This window comes from Urocampus carinirostris, chromosome 4 (assembly GCF_059441175.1).
Source record: "Urocampus carinirostris isolate Australia breed hairy pipefish chromosome 4, RoL_Ucar_1.0, whole genome shotgun sequence".
Taxonomy (NCBI): Eukaryota; Metazoa; Chordata; class Actinopteri; order Syngnathiformes; family Syngnathidae; genus Urocampus; species Urocampus carinirostris.
The window spans coordinates 52,047,511-52,065,135 of record NC_142352.1 but is presented as its reverse complement, the minus strand read 5'-3'; the positions used below and the strand labels follow the sequence as shown (position 1 = coordinate 52,065,135).

The following is a 17,625-nucleotide window of genomic DNA, read 5'->3' as shown; positions in this document are numbered from 1 at the left end:
ACGGTGCTACTCATACCCGCGTACAAACAACAGCAAGTTCCACCTACCAAACGTACCCATCTGACCTGGTCACCAGCTGATGTGGATAAACTGCATGGATGTTTGGGTCCGCGATAGGGTAGAGGTACAATTCGACACTCAGGACTCCGGAGCTCTATGGTCAACCTTGAAGCTCATAACTCGATACAAAGGACCAAAGAAGACGAATGGTAATGTACTCTACCCGATCAGCTCAATGACTTTTATGCCCGATTTGGCAAGGACAATAGTAGTACTCCAGTGCCAGCCCCGGTACCGAGGACGACAATGTCATGATTGCCGAAGTGAAGACACCTGTGGCAATCGTTTGGCACGCTGGAGCGCGCTCTCTGATTTGCTGACGTTCACTTCTTAAGCGGTCAGCGTCCAGACAAGGACGTCCGATCTTACTCCTGTGTTCCTGTGTGTTTCGCCAGATTATCAAGTACCAAAGACTACTCTCCTGTTTTGATTCCTGCCTTCGGTTCCGACCTTTTCTGCCCCGCGTTTACGAGCTACTCTCCTGCACTGGCCATCGACCTGCCCGCTAAGACGTATTGATTCTGCCTACCTGTCACGGGACTGCCGTCCGTCCAATCGCTGCGAACCTTCAGATCCCGCTAAGAGAAGTGCCACTTCCGCGTCACGAGCGACCTGCTCCCCACAGTCAACGATCACTGGATCGTGGGTGCCAGCTTACATCTCTTTTCAAATAAAACTAAGTAACTAACGCAATTGGGTTCCCGTCTCCGTTCCTGGTTCCTGACAGACAATCCTTTGATCATCAGTGAAGAGGAGGTAAGACGTGATTTCGGGAGGTTGAAAGAGAGGAAATCCCCAAGCCCCGATAAATTCTCACCCGGCCTTCTCAAAGAGTGTGCTTCTAAACTTGCCCCTGTCTTTACTGGCATTTTCAATTGGTCTTTGAGTTTAGCTACTGTACCCTCGTGTTGGAAGCGCGCCACAATTGTACCGGTCCCGAAGATGAACAATGTCTCATGTCTGAACGATTATAGACCCATAGCACTCACGTTCGTGATCATGAAAACTTTCGAGAAGATCGTATTGAAATTCATGAAGTCCTTTCTACCATCGAATCTAGATCCCTACCAATTCGCGTATCGTACTAATAGAAGTGTAGATGATGCCATTTCAATTTGTTTTCATAAGATTCCAAGTCATCTTGAGCATAGGAATTCATCCATTAGGGTTTTATTCATAGATTTTAGTTGGGCTTTTAACACTATCATTCCTTCTAAATTGCATTTTAAACTTCTTCATGACCTAAATTTTCCCGTTTTATTATCAAATTGGATTTTAGATTTCCTTCTCAATAGAGAACAGTCCGTTTGCATTGGTGAGAAAGATTCATGTTCTATTGTCCTCAACACTGGTATGCCTCAAGGCTGTCCATTGTCTCCAACTTTGTTTTCCCTATTCACTCATGATTGTCAACCTAATTCTGACCATTCACTATTCGCTAAATATGCAGACGACACCACAGTTACTGGCTTTATTTCAAATGGAGACGAAACTGAATACCGAGCAGAAATTGATTCATTTTCCACCAGGTGTCATGAGAGTAATCTGTTATTTAATGTAGGTAAAACTAAGGAGACTATAATAGATTTCCGTACTAAGCCTCCCCCGCATGTTCCACTGTCAATTAATGGTAGTGAGGTAGAACTGGTCCAGTCATTCCAGTTTCTGGGTACTTACTTGTCAGCTGACCTCACATGGACTGTCAATGCTACTGATATTCTAAAGTCAGCCAGACAAAGGCTCTACTTCCTTCGTCAACTCAAATCATTCAGAGTCCGTCAATCCATTCTAGTCAATTTTTATCCTGCTATCATTAGATCCTTTTGACAAATAAATAGGGAGGAGGTTTTGTGTATTTATTTATAGTAACTGTACTGTGGGTAAAAAACTTTTAACCGGATCATGGTGTCTGTATTTTTTTTAACTTTTTATTTCTCACACACACTTTAACATCGGTTTGATTCCTCCATCATACAGCAACACAAACAAAAAATATACACAATTGAGATACCCATAAATAACAAAAGAAACAACAACAAAAAAATGTTAATAAAATAAATATAATAAAAAGTGAGGTGTTAGACATCAAGTAAAAATTGTGTAAAAAGCTTCCTTCTTTTCTCGAATTGATCTAGTTTCAGTTGAAGTCTTGCAAGTGATTTTTTCCATAATGTACATTTGTTTTAATTTGTCTCTCCATTGTTTTATTGATTGTCCTTTTGAGTATGATATTAATAATTCCTCAACTTTAGTTGGCTCCTTACATATTTTCCCCCATTCATCATGTTTCTGGAGGTAATGCCTTAGTTGCAAATATTTGTAAAAGTCATTTCTAAGTAGGTCAAATTCTTGTTGGAGTTGTTCTAACGATTTCAATGCCTGTTCTTCGAACATTGGGTAATCAACATAATGCCTTTTTGGGCCCATTTTTCAAATCCTACATCCATAACCCCAGGTTTAAAGTCTGGGTTTATCGCTATTTTTGTAGCCCTATTCACAGACCTGGATATTTTTTTTTGTATTGTTGACCATGTTTTAATGGTTTCCTTAATCCATTCATTCTGGATTTTTAACTTCTTCCACATCACTGCTGATATGTATGGTAACGATTCCACAGGCACATTTGGACAAGACCGCTGCTCCATGTCCACCCATATTGTATCTTTGTCTGTAGTAATCCACAAAATAAGAGCTTTAATTTGAGGTGCCCAATGATAATATCTAATATTGGGTAGGTCTAGGCCCCCTTTTTTTAGAAGCTAACCGGGATTTGTATTTTATTCTTGGTTTCTTATTTTGCCAAATGAATTTTGTTATCAATTTATTTAACATTTTAAATGTGGATACCAGGATCAGAATAGGAAGCGATTAAAACAGAAATAACAGTCTTGGTAATATGTTCATTCTAATTGTTTCTACCCTCCCGATAAGGCTTAAGAGCAAAATTTCCCATCTTTCCAAATCCTTCCTTATTTCTTTCATCAACTTTCTATAATTTGCATCAAACGGCTGTGTGGAATGTGGTGTAAGAGTCACCCCCAAATGTTTAAATCCTTTATTTGTCCATTTGAAATCAAATCTTTCTATCACATCTGTTGGACATTTTTCTGATATCATTATTGATACTGATTTGCTCTCATTATTTAAATACCCAGCTACTTCTCTATATATTTTAAGGTTGTCCAGCAGTGGTGGTATTGATAAAGAGGGCTCTTTCAACATTACCAACAAGTCATCTGCAAACAGTGATATTTTATGTTCTTCTCCTCCTTCATCTAATATTCCCCTTATTTGCTCATTTTGTCTTATTGATTCCACGAGTAGTTCTATGGTATTTTTTAACAGAAAACACAAACTGTGAATGTCCATGCTGGTGCTGGGAGGCTGACCATACGCAAAATTTACACCTACGTAACAATTAGGCTAGACTTATCATATTTACAATCGATTAAATTCAGCTAAGATGAGGATTAATATCTGGTGATGATAATAAAGTCGGGCAGCACGGCGGTGCAGTGGTTAGCGCGTGTGCGGCACAGTTCAGAGGTCGTGGGAACCTCCTGAGTGGGTTCAAATCCAGCTCCCGGCCTTACTGTGCGGAGTTTGTATGTTCTCCCCGTGCTTGCGTGGATTTCCTCCGGGCACTCCGGTTTCCTCCCACATTCCAAAAACATGCATTTCAGGTGAATTGGCCGGTCCAAATTGTCCCTAGGTGTGACTGAGCGAGTGAGTTGTCTGTCCCCGTGTGCCCTGCGATTGGCTGGCAACCAGTCCAGGGTGTCCCCTGCCCAATGCCCGATGATTGCTGGGACGGGCTCCAGCATCCCCGCGACCCTACTGAGGATAAGCGGTGCAGCTGATGAGATGCGATGAGATAATAAAGTCATGGTATTGGGTTGTAAACAGTTGTTCAACACAACCACTGTACAACATACCCTCACTTTGGAATCAAATGAACAAAACCATTTCAAAGCAGTTCCCTTTTTCACATTTTATTTTTGTTTTACTTTTTTAGCATTTTTTATCTAATGTCTGTCGTATTTTTTTAGCATATACTGTCATTTGTTAAGGAAAAGAGAGTTTTAAAAATGTTATAATTTTGGGTTGATTTGGGGAGGCTTGACACACCCAAAAAGGGGCTTGTTACGTCCATGTCAGATATGTACATATCGTTTTTAGGCTGTGTTCAAACTGCACGGAAATCGGATTTCTTTGCACAGACACGACCGGAATCCGATTTGTTAAAGTCTGAACAGCACACATCGGGTTTTATTACACCAGACCCCAGGACCGTCCCAAGCCTTCATTGGGCCCTAAGCAAAATTATATTTGAGGCCCTCTATTTACTTGTTAATTTGCATCCATACTAGAACTCATTCCATGTACTACACCAGAGGTGGGCAACTATTTGGAGTCAGGGGTTGCATGTGACATGTTATATTTGTTTTTAAATCGATTGGTTTCATCAAATTGGCTTTGAAACGACCACAATTAAAGTTGTATATTAGGTCCCTGTTTCAAGCACTAGATTTGTTGTTTAGTTTGTTAAATATTACTGTAGTTTTTTTTTTCATTTTTTTTTAAATATTTCTGAAGTGGGATTTTTATTGAAGTTCTGTAGTTTTTTTGTAGTGTTACTGTAGTTTTTTTGTACTATTTTTGTAGTATTTCTGAAATATTTTTATGTAGTATTTCCATATAGTATTTATTTAGTATTTCTGTTGTACTTTTGTTGTATTTCGAAAGTAGATTTTTAGATGTATTTGTGTAGTGTTTCTGTAGTATTCTTTGGGGGTATTTTTGCACTATCTCTGTTGTATTTTGTAGTATTTCCATATAAGAATGTTTGTTGTATATCTGTAGTATTTCTGTAGTATCTTTGCAGTACAGTGTCACTGTAGTTTCATTTTTGTAGTAGTTTGTGATATTTACATAGGAGAGTTGTAGTATCGCCTTAGGTGTAATTTGCAGTATTTCTGTTGTAGTAGTATTTTTGTAGTAATATTTTATGAGTAGCTTTTTTTTTATCTCATAGCATAATGTATTGGTATGTTTTAGTACTTCAGTAAATGTATAAATGATGTATTCCCAAAGCAGTATTTTTTTACATTTTTTGTAGTATTTCAATAGTGGTATTTTTGTCACATTTCTTTAGTATTTTTGTAATATTACTGTTGTTGTCTTTTTGTAGAATATTCGGAGTAAATAATTCTACTGTAGTATTTTGTAATATGGTATTGGAAAGGTGAGATGGCACAACATTCATTTGGACAGGTAACTTAAAATTAGTTTTATCTGGTTATATCAGTATCAGAAATATTTTAACACTCCACTTATTGAAACATGAATATTTTGTTTGTTTGTTTGTACATGATTCAATTGTTTGTTTGTTTGTAAATGATTCAAATTGAATCTTTTCTTCCGGCGCCGTCACGAATGGCAGCCACTCCAGCAGCTCCCGTGTTATTTTCGATTGTTCTCGATTGTTCTCAGCTCAGGGATGCTGCTGGAAATGTGAATTTCCCTTCGGGGATGAACAAAGTATCTATCTATCTATCTATCTATCTATTACTCTAGTAGTATTTTTGTAGTAATTCTTTTCAGAATGAAAGCAAAATGATATATGAGGTTCTTGTTTTAAACCACTATATTTGATATTTAGTTTTGTAGTTATTGTGTAGTATTTTTGTTGTATTTCTGTAGAAGTATTTTTGAGTGGACACACAAAGTGACAATGGGGACAATTTTGGCACCCAAAAAGTTAACCACTCTTGGGGGCCCCCTAGTGGTTGCGGGGCCCTAAGCAGCCGCTTAGCTCGCTTGTGCCTTGACCCAGACCACTTTCATATGTGGTCCTCAGTCCTTTTGGAATGTGACTTTTGTGAATGTTCAAGGCGCAGTCATGCCACTTGCAACTAATCGGGAGGTGGGACTAATCATCAGACATGGGGACTTGAGACTTAGTGACTTGGACTCGAGTCGACTCGAGTCGCTGTTTTTATGACTTGTGACTTGACTTGGACTTGGCAATCTAAGACTCGGGACTTGACTTGACTTGAGCCACGATGACTTGAATGACTTGCGTGTTCATATATATATATATATTTCATTATTTAAATAATGTTGACAATTACAGTACGGGATGCGGGCTGAGAAACGCTCTCATGTCACGCCCACTCTGCCCATGCGCCACACACCTCCACGGCAACCACCTGAAGTCAGCATGTCTGCTCCGAGGGTAGTAACTTTTGGCTTCAAAAACTTCTGTGAAGAAGGTAAACGGCGAACAGCGCAGTGCAAATTTTGCAACGGGAAAATTTCGGACAGCCAGACCACCACCTCAAATTTCATCCGACATTTGAAGAGCCATTCTGCCCAGTAAGTGTTTGTCAGTGTTAATATCTGTTTGTCAATGTGTTAATATCTGGTGAGTTGGATGTTGGCTAATGTCTGTGAATATTGTCATTCACCCAGGTCATTTTATCCATACAGTTTAGTTGTAGGCAACTGGACTTCTAATTTGAGCTTGAGGAACTTCCATGAGGAACATCTACAGCTCAATCTCTAAAAAGTCCAGTTGCTTACTCTTTGGTTGTTAGCTAAGAGTGAGCGGCAGGGCGATTTAGCCGCTGCACAGGGGGGTTTCAGTTTATCATTGTGACATTCTTATGCAGAGACGAGAGGTTATCGTAACCTGCGTCAATGATGCTTCATTCATTTACTTTTATAAACATTGCAGTATGTTTGAGTAAAACGAATGCATTTGTGCTCATAGTGCCTCGTCTATCCTACAACGGGTAACGCAAAAGACAAGCCAGGCATATTGAGCTAGGAGCTACGGATAAACGGGCTGTCTAATTGAGAAAATAGGGTAGGCTAAGCGGTGAAGTTGAGAAGGACACGTGCACTGTACATGATCAAAAATCAGGGATGTGATTTGACCAAAGTGAAATTATCTGAAAATTAGGCGGGGGTCTGGGGGCCGCGGGCACCCAGCTAGGTCCAGGGCAGTGCCCTGGTGGGGGGAGAAGTGGGGCGAAGCCCCCCGGAGGTCATGGGTTTTCCGTGTTTTTAAGTACTTTCAATGCACTCAGATGACAAAGAAATAGACAAAACAACAGCATACATTTTCAATGTATTTTGAACTATCCCATATAAAATTACAGTTTAAGTCAACTCAAAATCAGTCACATTAAAAAACATTGGACTGCCTTTGCTATTAAAAACTATCACTGAGAATATCATCATATCTAACTCATGTGATTACTAAGTTAACACATAAATCATGTTGAAGAGTTCAAATTTCATGAACAAATAATTGTATCATGACCAAATGAAAAGTAACTCATATTAGAACATACCATAAATGTCTTTGTTATAGAAGAAGATGTTATCTATAAATGAAAGTACTGTAGTGGGTTGTACATAATTCACCCACGGAACCATTGTTTAGTTAGCGAGTTCCTAGGGGGACTCTTAATTCGGCCGGTTCTAGCCACTCTCGTGTTTGTTTTGTTATCGCCAGTTTAAATGTCATTAAAGCAGCTTTCGTTGGCACCTTTGTTTGACACTCCGCTTACGACTCCCGTCTCTGCTCGCTACATTGGATCACGTCGGGGTCACCAACATTTGTAGATAATTCCTTCTCTAACCAGTCCGATCGAAACTTGTTTTTTTACGATCTTAGCAATTTCTTTAACTCGCGGAGCATCTTTGCGTTCGATCTCGGACATCTTTCTTTAAACACTCGGCAAAAACGTGTGAGAAATGAACAATGGCATACTCCTACGCCTTTATAAGGAGCGCGTTTATTGGTCAACACGGAGACTTCAACCAATCGCAAGTACGTTTCATTTCAGTTACGGAAACACTAAAATGGAACGCTGTCGAGACGAAATCGTTTTTTTTACCATTTAAAAGAATCGGAAATTTTAAAATTTTATTTTTGGAGCGAAAGCGGAATTCCGCGAATTAGCGGAAAAATCACATCCCTGAAAAATGTGTCTTTGCCTTAATGTTATAGTCTCAATCTGCATATAATTTGGAAGTGTTGGCAAAAGGGCACCTTCCACGATTGGGGAGAGTGTGGGGTTGGCGGCAGCTGCAGGGGGATCCGCTCTTTTTCACAGGCATGCTGATCGTACATAGTCAAGTCAAAGTCAGTTTTATTTGCCAGTTCCTTCAAATGTACTTGACATAAAACGGAATCGAAATTACGTTCCACACTGTCCTATGCGTAGACATTGACAACAATAAAGTGCAATAAAAGTGCAACAATAAAGCCTGGCTATCGCGACTATTAATAAACTGTGATAAACGTGTGATAAACTCATCACACGAGTTTAGTCTGGCCAACCATCCGAGAGGCTGCGTTGATCAAATGCCTCTGTGTACTACTGGACTATGCTACAACCAATCAGACTACAACGTCATCACGCTAAAACCGCCTCAATCGTGCAGGCTAGATCAAAAGTTATGCCAGTAGTCTCCAAATCAAATAGTGACAATAATGTTAATCCAATCTTATAATTAAGACCACTAAGTCGACAATTATGGAAGTTTTTTTTGTAGTTTTTTTTTAGTAACTTTTTAGTATAAAAATAAATATTAGCTCATTATTTTCTTTAAAAAATTTGATTTCATGGTTGGAAATGTTAAATAAATTGTTTTATTTATTAACTATCACATGGTTAAGATATACCAGCTTTATGAGCATAAAAAAGTAAAAAAATGTGGTAAAAGCTTCAGTTACAGTTGATTTGATATTAAGTAATATCATCCAGAAGATAGATAAAAAAAAATACAGAAAGTTTCAAACAACTGTTTTTTTAACCATATGTCATGATTTCATGTCTGCCCAACCATACAGGACATCTCATTCTTGTTTTTGCATCTGCTTCACAGATATGCAGAGTATGAAAGGACAAGAAACGCCTGCACTGATACTACACAGCCTGCAATATCACAGTTCATCCAGTCTCGTCCTCTGGAAGCATATTCAGCAAATCATCCCAAACAGAAGTCCATAACCAATGCTATTGTTACAGATCTTGTGATTGGATGTAGCATGCCCCTTTCAATGACGGAAAATAAACATTTCAGGCACTTCATGTCTGTGGTCGACTCCAAATACCAGCCTATCTGCCGCAGAACAATAACTTCAACAATAGAATCACTTGTTGCAGACATGCAAGAAAAGATCAAAGTGATTCTTGCTGGTGTAGACCATGTGTCGGTTACCATAGACATTTGGTCAGATAGGAGGATGCGCGGCTTTTTGGGAGTCACTGGCCATGTCTTAACAACCTCAGAAGGAGTCATGCTGAAGTCATACCTGCTGGCATGCAGCAGATTCAAGGGATCTCACACAGGAGAGCGCATTGCTGAAGCCTTTGATTCCCTGTGTGAGGATTATGGCATTCGGAAAAAACTCGACTTCATAATCTGTGATAATGCTGCGAATATGAAGCGAGCATTTTCAGTCTGTTTTCCGAAGGATCAAGATGACGAAGTAACCGATGATGACAATCTGGATGATGAAGAATTGTGGGAAGACCTCTCCAGAGGTGACTGGGAGACTGTGGACCGCACAATCAACAGAGGAAGCCCTAAACGTCAGCAATGCTTTGCGCATACTCTGCAGTTAGCTGTTGGTGATGGTCTCAAGGATGCACGGATCATGAACAGTTCCTTTGCAAAATGCTCCAAGCTTAGCTCTCTCTTGCATACATCCAGCACCTTTAAAGATGCGTTTGAGGAGAAGTTTGATCAGCGAGGGATACCCGCTGCTGTAAACACACGGTGGAATTCAACTTTCCGACAAGTCAAGGCAGTGCTCTCATTCAGTCACCAGGACTTGTGCAGTGTTGTTCAGAACACGGGACACAGTGAGCTGGTCTTCTCAATTAGGGAGTGGAACTTGATGAAGGAACTTTGTGATGTGCAACAGCCATTTGCAGAGGCCACTGATCTTACTCAGGGAGAGAAGATTGTGACGATTAGCTCTGTCCTCCCCTGTGTATTGTCTCTTAACCACCACTTGGAAAGACTCAAGCCGCAAGTGCGCTTCCTGGGAAGCATGATCCATAGCCTGCAATTCTCTTTGAAGAAACGGTTCCGGGGAATCTTCGTTAATGTGAAGATGTTGTCAGCTGCATCAGGGGAAGAGCTGCCATTTGCAGACCCAGTCTACATCAGGTCAGCTGTCCTGGACCCGGCTTTCTCCATGATGTGGCTTCAGCATGATGTGCTTGTCACCGATGATGTCAAGAATAACATTGTTGACATGGTAAAAGGTCAGTGGATTTTTTTTTTTTAACGTGATGTACACTTAGGCGTGTCACCATTATCAAATTATGGAAATGTAATTCAAAACAGTTATATGAGTATTATAATCCATTTTAGAGATGATTTTGCAAGCGTATCAAACTGTGGATGTTCAATTTTGAATAATGCTCATGAGATCTTACGCTTGCCCTTTTTTTTCTTTGTTTTAATTAGATCTGATTCTACGTGAGGTGCAACCTCACACAACATCCCAGAGTCCTGAATTCCTAGAGGAGGAAAGCGAAAGCCAGCAAGAAGACAGCACTGGCCTATTCTCAGGCTACAAAAAACGCCGCAAGCAGGACCCAACCACCAACCCAGAGACACAACTAAATAACTATTTTTCTCTTTGTTGTGGGCAGCCTTGTCTGTCCTTCTGGGACGCAAACAGGGCTGTCCTCCCTGCCCTTTTTCCTGTTGCAATGAAAGCTTTGTCAGTGCCAGCCTCAAGTTCCCCAGTGGAAAGAGTCTTCAGCCATGGTGGAATCATTATGAGACCCCATCGAGCTCGGCTTGCAGATAAGACCCTGTCTAATCTTCTATTTTGCAAATGCAATACCTTGTAAAAAGGGAATGACTGATGGATATACAGTGACTGAGTGAGTGAGTTAATTTGTGTCATTGTGAGTGAGTGAGTGAGTGAGTGAGTGAGTGAGTGAGTGAGTGAGTGAGTGAGTGAGTGAGTGAGTGAGTGAGTGAGTGAGTGAGTGAGTGAGTGAGTGAGAGTGTGTGAGTGTGTGTGAGTGTGTGAGTGAGAGAGAGAGGAGAAATGTAACAAAGTTTAATAATAATAAGCTATTTGTTTTAGCTGTTATTTGTTTCCTCATAAAAAGGGATTGACTTATGGATATACTGTTTGAGTGAGTGACAGAAAGCGTGTGAGAGAGAAATCTGCAAAGAAAAGAGCAAGAGAAATGTGACAGTTTAATCCTCTGTAAGTTAGTATTTGTTTTAGCTGTTATTGTTACTTTGTAAAAGTAAAAAAAAAGTAAAAGTTTGGGTTTCGATCTACAGATCACTTTTTCTGTCAATAAATACCAAATACTGACGATATCACTGTTTGTTTGAGTCTATGATGTATTTTACTGAACATGAGTATTTAGGATACAAATATTTTATTACAGGTTAGGCACATTAGCCAAGGATGATTACTTGATTTCTTATATATTGCCTTTCACTTTATTAAGATCAGATTCTGAAGCTAAAATTACAACAGTACGCCAAAGGTGACTTGACTTGGACTTGACTTGACCTATCACAGGACTTGACTTGACTTGACTTGACACAGCCTGTGACTTGACTTGACTTGACTTGCCCAAGAAAAAAATACTTGGGACTTACTTGAGACTTGCACATGTGTGACTTGGTCCCATGTCTGCTAATCATAGAACTCAACAACCATGGTGGATGAACACACGGAAAGCATTCAATGGAGGGAAAGAGAGGTTTCATATTTAATTAATATTTGGGGGGGGGGGGGATTTTTTTAAGGGTCTTTTCACCCTCAACCTCAGCAAAATAACTTTTAAACTGCTCAATACGCTATGCCTTTAGTATCAATGTGTACTCCGTAGACACCAGGCTCTTTGCGTGTGACGTCAAGCGTTCTGCTTTGCGCATGCGGTAAACTACACACAGTAGATGTGTAAACCGTGAACACTCTCACAAAATTATCAGATTTCACAAAAAAATCTGAATTGAGCATTAAGCTATGAAGTGTGAACCTAGCCAAATTGGCCTGTGTCTGGTGTGGAAAAAAAATGATATCTGCCTTTCAGATGGACTGGTGCGTCATTTGAAAACTTAAGCCTGCAATCATGACTTTTAGCCAGGTGATAGCTCAGAGTAACACATGTTTGCGTGTATTTAGACACGTTCTGATAAACTGTTTAAGTAAGAAAACAGCACATAGGCACAATAGAAAAAAAAACATAAGAGCTCTTTGAACTCAGTTTATCACGTTTGGCGCGGTTGCCATGGCGCCCAGTTGGTCCCAGCCGAGTGGCACCTGATTCTGGCGCGGTTGCCTCGGTGCCCAGTTGGCCCCGCCCATGAACACCGGCTGAGACGCATTTGACTGATTGCTTTTGGAGTACTGTTATACTTGTTAAACTTCTGTCTGTGAGACTTCTGTTAAATCCTGTTAATCCTGCGAATCTGCCCATATTTGATCCTGTTTTGTTTTTGGTGTAATCCGTTTGTTTTTGGACATTCTTTTCTTTTGAGTGGATTTCTAATCCACTCCTACGACCATCGATTCCCGGATCGATTGTGAGCCCTCCTCCTCTTCCCCCAATAAATTGTAAGTACGTCTACGCAAAGGAGTCCTTATTTCCTGTTTCCCGCTCCGCGACACAGTTGAGCATTGCTAACACATATTCAACATTGAAATTTTTAACCGACATCACAAATTGGACACCCCACCTTTAACTTTCATTTTATAAGGACACCTCAAACTGCACAGACCACTGTTAACGGATTGAATACAGGTCGCGTTTTTGAAAAAAAAAAAAATAAAATATATATATATATATATATATATATATATATATATATATATATATATATATATATATATATATATATATTTTCCTGAAGTGTGAACCTACTAAAATGTTTTGTACCTGTAACCTGATTTGACATGTGTTTTTTTCCGTAGATTTTTTTGTCATTTAGTATTAGTTCTAAAAGAGTGTCTTTTTAATTTACACACAATCAATATTTTACGGGTATGTATAAATTTTTACAAATACAAAGCGTCTTTTTGTGGGTATGTCTTCGACAGTGATTTGTCTCCGAAGCTGTTGGTTGGTCAGTTGGACCAGGGTGTCGGTTTACCACGAGGGTGGTGTGTCTCGGACAAGGAAAGCCTGGTTGAGCCACACCCCTCCCAGGCCAACATTTGTTCCTACCTGGTACTGTACCGAATTTGAAAAGCAGCTTTCTGCTTTTAGCAGCCTTCCGCTTAGTGGCAGTAGAGCGCCGTAAAGTGTCCCGACAGCCAACATTACCTCGAAGAAAAGTTCGACGAACAGCGGGAAAAAATAAAAACAACTATGGACGCTGAAGATCACTGTGAGGGGACTGAAGTTCTCTCAGTGTCTTCTTTGCATGAATACGAGACGCAATTGTTTGGCTTTACGCCGCAGACGTTCATGTTTCGTCTCTCAAGCGCCTTTTTGGACTCTCTGTGCGACATTTTAAAGGTAGTGGAGGGAGTAAGTGTGCGACAACTGGGTAAAGGCCAGTCAGACCTGACAACCGAGGAGCAGCTTGTGGTCCAGTTTAGAAAATGTACCTTTAAACTACAAGCGTATTTGGGGGAGCGTTTCAAGCATTTGTCAGGGGAAATGGAGGAGCTGCTGGTCACCCATTGCTTCTCCGTCTCGTCAAACGTCCTGCTGGAGGAGGACCAATGTCACCGAAAACAGCCCCCGGATACACAGGCAAGTTATAGTACACATGTGTCAAACTCATAACGTTATATAGCGCTCTGATAATTTTCAAGCGTCTATAAATAAGTGGGGGCAAATAAGCACGTTGACCAAAAAATACTGTCCCCGCAATGGCTGTCCACTACAAAATCTGGTAAGTGACTGCTCAACGGCACGGCTGCGTTTTTCATATAAATGCCAATGAGCGACCTAGAGAAATTATTCAGAAAATGTCCAAGATGTTTTAATGATTGGTATATTTAGTGTAACAGTTACGTATTGAATACTGTACCTGAATGTGTAGCAACATATTTTAATGCTACTGTAGTGTTTGTGACTTGGATATGCAATCTTTTCAGAGTTTTTCTTTTACACCTGGCTCTTTGAAGGCAGCCATGGTTACGCTGATGGGGTCCTCAATCTTATGTCCATCCATCCATTTTCTGCATTGCTTATCCTTCAATACAGTCGTACCTTTACTTACTAATTTAATTCTTTCCGGGAGTCGATTTGTAACCCTGAAAAAATTAGTAAGTAGAGGCGACTTTTCAATGTGAATTCTCTAATCCGTTCCAAGAAATTCAATAGTATGTATATATTTTTTAAATAAATCTTAAAAACGCCTCCGAACATGAAACAAATACAAGTTGAAAAAACAATACTACACGAAACCTAAAAACGAGAGGCACACAATGTAAAAAAAATCAAAGAATAAAGGAATAATGAAAATATTCTCTTTTTTTGTAACTGGCCTCTTTGTTTACTGGTCCTCAGCAGTGTTTTTGCGCCCTGTTTCTTGAAGAACTGAACCAATGACGTCTGCATTTGCTGGCTTTTGACAATCCCTCGGAAATGCGCGAAGCAGACGTCATCATAATGAGCAATAGCCCAATCAGTCAAAACTTTTTCTGCTTGTAATCTGCATAATTTGATTTTCTTTTCGGTGTCCTTTTGTCCAGTTTCACTTTCGTTCGCTGAACGTTGCCGATATGCGCAAATCAGCGCTAAACTGTTCATTTAGGAACTGCACTTTCAGTGCTCATTTGATTTTAGGGACTCTGCCCCAAGTAAACCTCAAGCTGCGTGGTCTAGCCAAAATGCACAGTTTGGGGCTGAAGTACGCACGGCTGGAGTAAAGCTTCGTGTTTACTTTGGCAGTAAATACAAGCTTCGGGTTTACTTCTGGCTCGTTTATCCAACCAAGTAATTCTGTCGGGTTTATATACCCGCAACTCTGGCCGGGTTGGGCTGAATTTTTACATCTAACTCAAATGGTTAGAAAAACTAGTATATTTTTTTAAAAGATGCTTGTTTATATCATAGTTCATGTATTTTGGTTTATTTTTACATCAATATCGTTCTTTTTAATGAATGTTTTTTTTCTACCACCATACTTTAAGATTGTCAAACGATCATCATGTGGGCCGCAATTGGTCCCCGGGCTGCAAGTTTGAGTCCCTTGCCCTAGACTGTTCACCCACCGCGGGCTCACAAAATTTGATGCGAAACACTGCTCACTTTGATTAAATTCTCACCCCAAAAACACGGCACAGAAAATGCACTTTTATTTTAAAATCAAAAATCGCATGAAAATTGCAATACAGGTATTAAAAATCGCAACTAGGTTTTTTTCCAAAGTCGTGCAGTCGTAATAAATGCCCTCACCAATTCATATTATTAACTACATTCTCCTTATCTTTAGGAGTTGCTCAGACTGGAGTCTTCTTTAACAGAGCTACGCAGGGCTCATAAGGCCGAGGTGTATGCAAAACATGCTCTGCAAGCCGAGTTTGCTGAGCATGTGGCAGTACAAAAGAAGATGGATGGTGTCCTGGCCTGGCTCAGGGAAGGTTATCGTAACTACCAGGAAAGTTTCCAACCAGTGATTGTGTCTGTGGAGAAATTGCAGCAAATCATTGCGGAGGTCTGCAACAAGGCTCCAAATCTCAACTGAACCGACCGTGTACTGTATTAGGTTTAATTTGTCTGATGCAGACTCTTGCACTCTTTCAGTTAACAGAGGAAGATGTGTCCAAATTTCACGTTATTCATGTTTGTACATTGTAAGTGGCTTGAGTACCGTATTTTCTGCACTATAAGGCGCACCTAAAAGCCTTTATTTTTTTCAAAAGCTGACCATGCGCCTTATAATACAGTGCGCCTTATTTATGGATCAATTTTAAAATTGCAAAGTTTTCCAACTAACTTGCAGCCGCCGACTAGATTTTCCCCCGAACGCCAAGTAGTACGCGGTGTATGCTGAGATTTATTTACCGGCGTTTCATTGGCTAACCAATGTGTCAATCATCGTTTGAATCAATCACTATTGGCTAAAGTTATTCGGAGGTCAAGGGGCGGATCCTTTTTATCATTTACAGGCTGGCATTGGCTTAAACGGCAAACAAAGCCTGCAATTGGCCGAAAAAGATGTGTCAATCATCAGTTGAATCGATCACTATTGGCTAAAGTTATTCGGAGGTCAAGAGGCGGATCCTTTTTATCATTTACAGGCTGCCATTGGCTTAAACGGCGAAACAAAGCCTGCAATTGGCCGAAAAAGATAAATGCGTATAGCATGTGGCTGACGGCATAGAGAAAGCATTTTTTTCTATTCTGTATTTGTAGATATTGTATATTCTCCTGGATTTACTACCCTCACATTATTATGAACACAACGACTTCGGTGAGCTACTCCGGGTTTTATATTGTCCCTGTATCTTGTTTCAGACTGAACTCGATGTTTCTGTGATAAGCGGTGCAGATAATGGATGGAATGGAGTGTCTATTTTTAAATTAAACTCAATTCCAAGTGTTTATTGTCATATGCACAGTAAAGTTGCGAGCGAAAAAGAAAATAGATACTAAGGAATGGTTAGCATTTCTTGAATCCTAAGACTTTAACCTTCCGAATGATGGAACGATGCGTTTGAGTGACATCTTACGGACACCGCATCCGCACGTGTTCTCGACACGTATTTGCGTCTTTGCAAGCTTTCGGAATGTTAAGGGGGTAATAAGTTGGACTGAACTATCTGACTGTTTTGTCCATGTTCCCATTGTAGCGCCTTATAATCCGGTGCGTCTTATGTATGTCGAAAATAGGACCAAAAACTATTTTTTCGGGGTGCGCCCTAAAACCCGGTGCGTCTTATAGTGCGGAAAATACGGTACTTTTTTCTTCACAATAAACAATATTCAAGGCCTGTTCCCTATTTGTGAGCCTGGTCTTTATTAAATTTCCAAAATTGGGTGACTTAAAGGGACAGTATATAATATTTAATTCCTCCTAGTGGTCAAATAAAGACGTTCTTTCAATAAAAAGAACAACATTAATTCGAATACTAGGCAAAAATACATGAACTATCATACCAATATTAATTTTCACGCAAAATCATAGGTCGAGAGATTTTAGTTTCTTCTAAAAAGTAATCCCATGCGGAAGTCGACGCCATGTTCGTCTGAGGTCGCACTGCTACAGGTGCCCAGAACAACAAAAATGCTATGTGTCTTTAATATTACGCAAAGCTCGCCTCTGTGAATTTCCCTGCGGGGATGAATAAAGTATCTATCTATCTATCCTTAGCTTGACTTTGACATACGTAACATATTACACAGTACGTTTGGCATAATCCTACCAATGGCAAAACAAAAAATGTAGACATTCTTCCGGTCCACCCAAGTTAAAGTACAACAAATAAATATATTGGTTCTCTCTCAAAGCATTTAGAAGTCGCTCAGTATTAGATTTGGAATTTCAATCTGAAAGTCTAAAACACATTCTTAAATGGACGACTACACATATTCC

General features: G+C 39.9%; 2 protein-coding genes across 2 annotated transcripts; both read left to right on the top strand.

Moving 5' to 3' along the window:
- Positions 1-9,325: 9,325 nt before the first annotated feature.
- LOC148368147 (zinc finger BED domain-containing protein 4-like) lies at positions 9,326-11,325 on the top strand. Its single transcript, XM_088333306.1, has 2 exons — positions 9,326-10,355; positions 10,561-11,325. Exons 1-2 carry the CDS (start codon positions 9,326-9,328, stop codon positions 10,950-10,952), a joined length of 1,422 nt encoding a protein of 473 aa, XP_088189432.1. The 3' UTR covers positions 10,953-11,325.
- Positions 11,326-13,361: 2,036 nt separating this feature from the next.
- On the top strand, positions 13,362-17,009 carry mis12 (MIS12 kinetochore complex component). The gene is made up of 2 exons (XM_088333305.1): positions 13,362-13,832; positions 15,523-17,009. The coding sequence occupies exons 1-2, from the start codon at positions 13,443-13,445 to the stop codon at positions 15,772-15,774; spliced, it is 642 nt and encodes a 213-aa protein (XP_088189431.1). The 5' UTR covers positions 13,362-13,442; the 3' UTR covers positions 15,775-17,009.
- Positions 17,010-17,625: the final 616 nt, after the last annotated feature.